This window comes from Solanum stenotomum, chromosome 6 (assembly GCF_019186545.1).
Source record: "Solanum stenotomum isolate F172 chromosome 6, ASM1918654v1, whole genome shotgun sequence".
Lineage (NCBI taxonomy): Eukaryota > Viridiplantae > Streptophyta > Magnoliopsida > Solanales > Solanaceae > Solanum > Solanum stenotomum.
In genome coordinates, this window is record NC_064287.1 from 55,700,012 (window position 1) to 55,709,618 (window position 9,607).

The following is a 9,607-nucleotide window of genomic DNA, read 5'->3' on the forward strand; positions in this document are numbered from 1 at the left end:
ACTCAGAATTAATTAGGCATCTCATCTTTTCCTCTTTTTCTTAAAGAACAGAGTAAGGCTAAAAGAATATCACTTTTGATCTTCGCTTTTAATTTAATACCAGTTATTAGGATTAATCGGTTATTATCATATCAAAAACTATGAACTTAAACGTTTTCTTTTACTAAAGAAACATTTTATGTTTGATTTGCCATATATAATTGAATTGTTTTTCTGTTTGATACATTAATTATTTCATATTTACTTTTTATATAGTAAACCAAAATTGATTTGAGGTAAACTTAATTGGTGCAGATTTAAGGATTGAAGAGTACAAATGGGAGCTGGTGGAAATATGTCTACTCCAACAACTAAAAATGAAAAAAAGAAAAGTCATCTCCAAAGAGTTCCATCTTCAAAGCCCCCTTTTACACTTGGAGATGTCAAGAAGGCCATTCCTCCTCACTGCTTCCAACGTTCTCTTATTCGCTCCTTCTCTTATCTTATTCAAGATCTCATACTTGTCTCCATCTTCTATTATATTGCCAACACTTACTTCCACCTCCTTCCATCCCCATTAACTTACCTTGCCTGGCCTGCTTATTGGATCGCGCAAGGTTGTGTTTGCACTGGAATATGGGTCATTGGCCATGAATGTGGTCATCATGGCTTTAGTGATTACCAATGGGTAGATGACACTGTTGGTCTTATCTTCCACTCTGCACTTTTAACACCATACTTTGCATGGAAACATAGTCATCGTCGTCATCATGCCAACACAAGTTCCCTTGAGAATGATGAAGTTTACATACCTAGGTTTAAAGCCAAACTAAGATGGTACTATAAATACTTGAACAATCCATTAGGACGAGTATTCGTACTTGCCTTCACCCTCACTTTTGCCTGGCCTTTATACTTGATGTTCAATATCTCTGGCAAAAAATATGAACGTTTTACATGTCACTACGATCCAAATAGCCCATTATATTCTAACCGTGAGAGAATGCAAATTTACATTTCAGATGCAGGTGTGATTGCAACTACTTATGTATTATACCGCCTTGCTATGACACAAGGGCTAACTTGGGTTCTATGCATCTATGGAGTGCCTCTCCTAATTGTGAATGGATTTATAGTGCTGATCACTCTTATGCACCACACTCATGCTTCATTGCCACATTATGATTCATCGGAGTGGGATTATCTAAGAGGAGCTTTAGCTACAGTAGATAGAGACTATGGTATACTAAATAAAGTGTTCCACAATGTTACAGATACTCATGTTTTGCATCATATATTCTCATACATATCACATTACCATGCAATGGAGGCGACCAACGCTATTAAACCATTGCTAGGAGATTACTACCAAGTTGATGATACCCCAATTATAAAGGCAATGTGGAGGGATACAAAGGAGTGCATCTATGTGGAAAAAGACGAAGGATCTCAAGGTAGAGGTGTTTATTGGTATAAAAACAAGCTTTGAATGCATTCGTTCAGAATTGTTAAATGTTTACCAAAGAAGGTGCAAGTATATTTTGAATTGGGTGTTTTTGTTGTATTTTATTGTTAATGTCACTAATATGTATTATTGTTAAATCCGTCATTATGCAATAAAATAAATAGCTACTTTTTTTGGTATGAAATGAATAATGGGAAGGAATTGTTAACTAGGCTTATATAGCGTTGACAACTTGACTCCTTGCTAATTATTGGGCAGGTCGAATGATTTGCTACTCATGACAAGGGCATCAATAGCTAGCCCCAAAATATAACAGAGGATAAATTTCTTATAGTAGAGTACACAACTGTTAGAAAAATACTACTATAGGTGAAGAATAAATCTATTTACGACTACTACATACATACATATGAATCGATTTGATTTACAACTCAAATAATGTATACTAATAATTTTCAAATTTAACATGGATATATAATTAAGCTGCCAACACTATATGTGGCTGATGAAATTAAGATGTTAATAGAGTGCAGAGGATCTGTTATTAACATCTCTTCAGTTGCTACTCGGAGGTCTTGCTTATGCTGGCTTTTCACAATCGAACCAAACCAATTAGATACTTGGCCTGGTTAAAAATCACTTGTTGATGACATTTTATTTTCTACATCAATAGACTAGCTGATGTATTATCGAACTGTCCATTTAATTTCTTCTCTGTCATTCAAATAATCGGGAGTAATGGCCAAGTGTAAAAGGAGGTTTCGAAGATGGAACTCTTTCGAGAGGATTTTTCTTTTTTGAATCTTTAGTTGTTGGACAAGACATATTGCCACCGCCTCCCATTTTCAATCCCAAAATCTGCACCAATTAAATATGAAAATGTGTTAAACATAAATTAAAACAATTCAACCATGTCAAATCAAACATAAATGTGGAAAGAAAAACTTTAGAGTTCATAGCTTTTAATATGATAATAAGCGTTTAATTCTAACAAATGATATTAAAATTTTACTCTGTTCTGGGAAAAAGAGAAAGAGATCAAATGCCTATTGAGTGGTTTCTCGCTGTGAAAATAATGTGTGTATGTGGGACCCACATTGCCAATTTTATTAGTTCATCATTGGCAGATTTAGATATCTGCACAACAAAAGAGCCCATAGGCATGGCAGCTTCATGCACATAGTTGTGTGTAAAGATTCCAATTTTATCTTAATTTGTGTAGTTGTCTGATTAACAAATGTATAATGAGATCCAATATATGTTTTGGTAATCATGTTTTAGCTAATTTTGGTTTGTGTACTTTAGGAAAAAAGATTGAAGTTGAGCTGTCAAAATAGATTTGGAATCAATTAAGGCCGAGTTAGGTTGCTTTTGTGTAATTTTCTTGGAGGGACAACTTAATAGTAAATGACCCTCTTTTTATTCATACCATAAATTAGGGACCTTTTAAATTATGATTTAAAGTTTTTTTTTGAACAAACTGGAATTTATTAGTTATTACAAACATTGGACGAAATTTATCATTTTGTCGGTAAGGTTGAGCAACGTATGAACAAACATATTGTGATCCGAAAGGATAAGTTTTCAAAATAAAAACAATACGACTTATCTCTATATAGTAACTCACAAGCACATACACATTGTTGTAATGTCCAAAAGACTTTTAATCATGGTTTACTATGATATCTATGTATAAGTATTACTTCATATTCAAAGGTTTTTATGTAAACTACGCATGCACACAAATACTACAAGAAATTCGAGTTTCCATGACGACTCATAAATAACCTAAAAAGTAAGATTATTCTGACTATCCGTAAATCGCCTAAAAGTGAAATACTTCTTTTTTCTCCCTACCGGTACTCAAAAAGGATGTTCTTGCTTTATCCTTTAGTATGACTCAAACCCTCAATCTACCAGTTGATAGTGAAGACTCTCAATCACTTGAGAAAGTCTCACTTATCATACATAGCTAATCCTAGAATTGTTCTCTCACATTGAATTTGGTATAAAACTAATACAGGGAGTTTTTACAATATAACTATATATTCTAGAATTAAAAATAGATAACCAAACACGAAACAAAACGATACAATTTGTTGTACCATTATTATTTTATACTCTCTCCGTTTTAGTTTGTTTGTCCTATATAACTTGACATAGAGTTTACGAAAGTAAAAAAAAAATTGAATTTTGTAGTCTTAAGTAAAATATATGTTTAATATATCAAAATGTCCTTTAATCATATGGTTTTAAACATGATATGAAAGAAAAATTAAAATAAAAAAGTTATCGAAAATGGGAAGTGACATTTAAAAAAAAATATTAAAAAGAAAAATAAAACAACCAAAAACAGGGAAAATGTTTTGTACTCCATATACCAAAGTGTATTTGCTACTGGCGTGCCTAATTTTATTGGTTCATTAATAATGGGAGATCAATAAATGACGAGGCAGGTAGAGTTATTTAAGAAGTATGAGTAATACAGTACAGATTCAGATAATAATAATAATAATAATAATAATAATAATAATAATAATAATAAGAATAATAATAAGAATAATAATATTGAAAAAATAATACTTAATTGATAATTGTCCCCTAGTGTTTTTGTCCATTTGCTTTAGATTCCAGTTCCATCATTATTAAAACCATGTTTATTATAAGTAATTACCTATTAATGTAGATAAATAATATCATAAAACAGAGTTTAAATTATATATGTTGATATAAACAAAGATTATACCATCGTGTCATTATTATGTGAGCTCATAGTCTCATAGATACATTGTTAATTTAATGTAAATTCAATGTATTCCGCAACATTTTGATACCAAATTATTACTACACGTTTTGTAATTAAATAAAACCAGCTTGCTATTTTCCATAAGTGCAAATATCACTATTTACGAAAAATTTCTCTAAACCAAATGACCTTAATATTGTATATCCAAAAATGGAATAAAGTTAGAGCTCCCACAATGGCAAAATATATACTTAAACTAAACTTTAAACTGCCAGTTTAATTAAAATATACTAATACTTAATTTTAACTTATCCATTACTTCAACTTCACATGATTGGTGTGTTTAGTGGATCTCTTAAGCTGATATGCCAAAATATTCTTTTAATAATTGTATGACCTGTGCTTTTTTTTTTTTTTTAGACCCGTGCGGTCTTTGATTTTTTTTTTTATTTAAAAAAAAAGACATTTGCGTTTTTTAAAATATATTTTTTAATTGTTTAACTTTTTTTATTATTATATTCTATTTCTATATATGATGTGCTAATACTAGATCTAACTACTCGACTGAATTCACGTGGTAGGGACTATAGGTTAATAATTTAGTAGAGTAATAATATTGATAAAAATAATTATTCATGTTGTTGCTGTCCACTGCAAGCCTAGACATCATAAAAAATACGTTTTCGAGTTGAGGACAAAGATTATTTTATTTTATTTTTGCATATTAATTATTTATTACCCATGCTGTATTATACAATGAAGTAGGTGTGTCATTTAATTACTCCCTCTCGTTTCATTTTATATGACACTTTTTGGATTTTGAGATTCAAACAAGTCTATCTTTGACCGTGAATTTTTTATAGATCTTTTAAACATTTTGAATTATCAGTTATTGTGACTTATAGTACTTTTTACGTAGTTTACAAATATATAAATTTCATTTCAAAAAAATTGAAGATCCCATGCGCAAATTTCCGGTCAAACTTAAACTGTTTGACTCTCGAAAAAATAAAAAATGTCACATAAATTGGGACAGAGGAAGTATTAAAATTGGGAGGAGGATATTGTTTAAAATTCCTAAAACTAAAATATGTTTGATTTATATAATAAAAAAATAATTCAAGAATTATAATTTAGTGTAGGGGTGAGTTGTTTGAAAATATAATCTTGTACACTGTTACAACAATATTTTTGCGGGCAACAATTATGACGATAATAATATAACTATCTCTACATTACATTTAGCGGTAATAATAGTATGAGTTTTATAACCAACACTCTAGGTAAATGTTGCTAAAGACTTTAATAATGACATTAACTCAATTAAAGCTAAATATTTTTGCAGCAATAAATATTATCACTAAAGGTAAAATATGTTGTCACTAAATGTCTCTCTGTTGTAGTACGTATTCATTCAGTTTAGGTAGAGTTTCACATGCACAATAAATCATCCATGACGATCCATTTAAACTTGTCACAATTAATCCAATACTCTTGTGTATTTTATTTATCGAGCACTAGAAATTTTTTACATGCATACAAATCTCTAAAAAAACGAAAAGATTGGACTTAAGGTGTTAGTAGTAATAAGATATATTTAATTAGAAGAGAAAAGAATGTAATTTGTGCTCCATTTGTAGAATACAAAAGACAAATTAATTTAACAATTCCACCCTAATGAATGGAAATGAATGAAATTTCGAGCTGTTTTTAAGTCTTGGGTAATCCTCCTCCGTTTTAGTGTGTTTTGAGTCCACCCCAACTAGTACGTACTCATCGATGCTCCATGTTAGTTTGATGTAGGATATATATGTATCTTAGAAGTTTAATTTGTTTCACTCATTTCTGGCTTGATATGATGGATTATGCCTCGTGGTTGCGATTCTTAACAATGTATTTATATAAATTGTTTTTTTTACCCCTTCTAGGAGTTTCCACCTTTTTGCTCCCTTGGGTGTTTACCGCCTGAACACATTCATATAAAAAAGACATATTCATAGATGCTGAACAATAAATCTAAAGTAACAATACTATGAAAAGACACAATCCAAAATACTTAGGCTGAACATTTAGCCTTTAATTGCTAGTATTTCAAATTTAGAAGTTGTTTTTATACCAGAAAATACCCTTTCCCTGAGATGCTTCATCGTCTTTCTCGACGTAGATGCACTCAAAATCCCTCCATATTGCTTTGTAAAATGGAGTTCCATCAAATTGATAGTATTCTCCTAGTAATGGCCTCACAGCTTTAGTTGCCTCCATCGCGTGGTAATGTGGTATACTTGAGAATAAATGATGCACAACATGTGTATCTGTAATATTGTGGAACACCTTAGTTAGCACACCATAGTCTCTGTCTACCGTAGCTAGTGCTCCTCTTAGCCAATCCCACTCCGATGAATCATAATGTGGCAATGAACCGTGTGTGTGGTGTAGTAAAGTTATTAACACGATGAACCCGTTCACAATTAGTAAGGGCACCCCATAGATGCATACAACCCAAGTTAGCCCTTGTGTCAGAGCAACGCGATACAATACATAAATAGTTGCAATCAGACCTGCATCTGAAATGTAGATTTGTAGTCTCTCACGATCATTATATATCGGGCTATATGGATCATAATGATTTGCAAAGCGATCATAAGGTCTACCAGCTATATTGATGGCATAGTACAAAGGCAGGCCAGTTGTGAGGGTGAAGGCAATTAATAATAATCGTCCTAGTGGATTATTCACGTATAATTTGGTGTACCATCTAAGTTTGGTTTTAACCTTTGGAACATGGTTTTCATCATGCTCAAGGGAATTAGTGTTGGAGTGGTGACGACGATGACTATATTTCCATGAGAAGTATGGCGTTAAAAGTGCAGAGTGGAAGATAAAACCGACAGTGTCATTTATCCACTGGTAATCACAAAAGGCCTGATGGCCACATTCATGGGCAATGACCCATACTCCGGTGCAAACACAACCTTGAAAAATCCAGTAAATAGGCCACGCTAGGTAATAATACGGTGATGGAAGGAGGTGGAAGTAAGTGGTGGCAATATAATAAAAGACGGAGACAAGCACGAGATCTTGAACAAGGTAGGAGGAGGAGCGAATGAGAGATCGATGAAAGCAGTGAGGAGGGATAGCCTTCTTGATATCACCAACTGTAAAAGGGGGCTTTGAACTTGGCACTCTTTCGAGAGGATTTTTCTTTTGTTCTGTTGGAGCAGACATATTGCCACCGCCTCCCATTTTTGTCTTCAATCCTGAGGCTGCAACTATTAAATTTGTTGTGAGAAGTCGAAAAATAGTAAATAGAACAAGAAAATGAGAGTTTTTGGTAAAAAGGGAAATACCTTAAAAGTTCAAAACACACCTTTTAGCCTTTACCTGAAAGCCAGAGAGTTCTCTCTTCTTTATAGAAAAATAGAGGTCTGGCCAACTATTTTTTCTTTTTTAATTTACCATCTGATATTCGGAACTCGGTTTTGACTAGTCTAGATTCCCAGGCTCACTACCATCCATTTAACTTAGAAGTGTTCCTTATCAAGAATTTCTCTACTCTCATAGCTCAAACTCGAGACCTCTGATTAAGTATGGAAAAAATTTCCCCTTGCATCCTTTGGAGGTTGATTAGATCTGAAAATAAATTTGTATATACTAGTAGTAAACTAAAGAGGCCATATGTATTCTTGATGGTTCCATGTGGTTTAGATTCCTTCATTATTAAAACTTTAATAACCCCATACATACAATGATGCTATTTACTCATGATCCTACATTATTGAGCAAGCCTCCTAATCCTCTTAATATACTTCAAGTTGATTTTTCAAACGTTCACTCAACTAATGTTAATTATTGTCGTATTAACTACAAAGTCATTCAATTGATATTTTTGATGAATTTTGCTGACGTGAATTTCTTAGCAGGTCATGTGTTGGAATGTATGTGTCCACTAGTGATCACAGGACCAGGTCCTTTAGAACAGTTATAGTGCAGGAACTAGTAAATAGCTGAAAGTAAAATGTGCACACACGATTTTTATTGCGTATGAACTGTTGAAATCCATGAACATGGCCACATTTCAACTGAACAAAACATCTCAGTGAACTGACTCAAAGGTGAAGTACTGAAGTAAGTTTTTATTGTGTATGAACTGTTGAAAAATATCCAGAAGAGAAAAATCCACACTAATATCTAGAATAACTAGCCAAGAAGCATGGTCCTATTATGTACGTGCTCACGCCTAGGACTAGCTAGTACCTGAAAATGTTGCCTCGTCTGCAGATACAATGGAGAAGTTCCTCAACACGTAGGCCTCATAACGAGACTGCTCAGTATATTGGCGAAAATTGTGCACTCTGCTCCTTTTGACTAACTATATGATCAATTCATTTTAAGGGAGATTCAAGGACAATAAATAATACAGTCTATCAAAACATTGTATTTCAATCACATAATGTAGTACAAATACAATACGGTATGAAAACAATACATAATAGAATGACAGGAAACAACAATCCTAACAAACTATAAAGAGACCACAGTTCAAAATACTTATTGTGACTCATGTTATCCAAATCGATTTTTAATTCATCTCGTTTTTATACCAAAAAATACCTCTACCTTTAGATCTTTCATCCTTTTCTACATAGATGCACTCCTTATAATCCCTCCATAATGCCTTATAAAAAGGGGTACTATCAAATTGGTAGTATTCTCCTAGTAATGGCTTGATAGCTCTGGTTGCCTCGAGTCCGTGGTAATGTGGAATTGTTGAGAATAGATGATGCAAAACGTGAGTATCTGTAATGTTATGGAAGACCTTATTTAGTACACCAAAGTCTCTGTCTACCGTAGCTAGAGCTCCTTTTAGCCAATCCCACTCGGATAAATCATAATGTGGCACGGAAGAGTGGGTATGGTTCAAGAGAGTGATTAACACTATGAAGATGTTCATAATTTGGAGGGGCACTCCATAGATACATACAAGCCAAGTTAGCCCTTGTGCCAAAGCAATGCGATACAACACATAAATAGTTGCAACCACACCTGCATCTGAAATATAGATTTGTAGCCTCTCGCGATCATAATAAATCGGTCCATGTGGATGATAGTGACTTGCAAAGCGAGGATAAGGTCTGCCAGAGGCATTGAAGGTCAAGTACAAATGCCACCCAAGATTGAGGGTGGTGGCAAGTCCGAATACTCGTCCTAGTGGATTTTTGTTCAAATACTTGGTGAGCCACGTTACTTGGGATTTTAGCCTTGGCACATACACTTCATCATACTCAAGGGAACTAGTGTTGGAGTGGTGACGACGATGAGTATATTTCCATGAGAAGTATGGTGTTAAAAGTGCAGAGTGGAGGATAAGACCAATAGTGTCATTTATCCAGGGGTAATCACTGAAGGCCTGGTGGCCT

General features: G+C 33.3%; 3 protein-coding genes across 5 annotated transcripts in view; 1 reads left to right on the forward strand and 2 right to left on the reverse strand.

The window, feature by feature from the left end:
• On the forward strand, positions 1-1,468 carry LOC125866589 (delta(12)-fatty-acid desaturase FAD2-like). The gene is made up of 2 exons (XM_049546865.1): positions 1-52; positions 295-1,468. Exon 2 carries the CDS (start codon positions 317-319, stop codon positions 1,466-1,468), a length of 1,152 nt encoding a protein of 383 aa, XP_049402822.1. The 5' UTR covers positions 1-52; positions 295-316.
• A 4,751-nt stretch (positions 1,469-6,219) lies between these two features.
• LOC125866592 (delta(12)-fatty-acid desaturase FAD2-like) overlaps positions 6,220-9,607 on the reverse strand; it is a 43,267-nt gene continuing 39,879 nt past the window's right edge. For all 3 annotated transcript variants that reach the window (XM_049546870.1, XM_049546869.1, XM_049546868.1), the window contains exon 2: positions 6,220-7,453. In XM_049546870.1, coding sequence (XP_049402827.1) covers positions 6,288-7,433 — 1,146 coding nt within the window. In that variant the 5' untranslated portion in view covers positions 7,434-7,453 and the 3' untranslated portion in view covers positions 6,220-6,287. The remainder of the gene's footprint in view (positions 7,454-9,607) is intronic.
• LOC125866605 (delta(12)-fatty-acid desaturase FAD2-like) overlaps positions 8,633-9,607 on the reverse strand; it is a 1,786-nt gene continuing 811 nt past the window's right edge. Inside the window, exon 2 of the mRNA XM_049546887.1 lies at positions 8,633-9,605. Within this exon, the coding sequence (XP_049402844.1) occupies positions 8,770-9,605 (836 nt within the window). The 3' untranslated portion in view covers positions 8,633-8,769. The remainder of the gene's footprint in view (positions 9,606-9,607) is intronic.

What these genes read in the sequence shown, in the direction of transcription:
- LOC125866589 (XM_049546865.1), top strand. Translation starts at nt 317, where the DNA reads ATGGGAGCTGGTGGAAATATGTCTACTCCAACAACTAAAAATGAAAAA.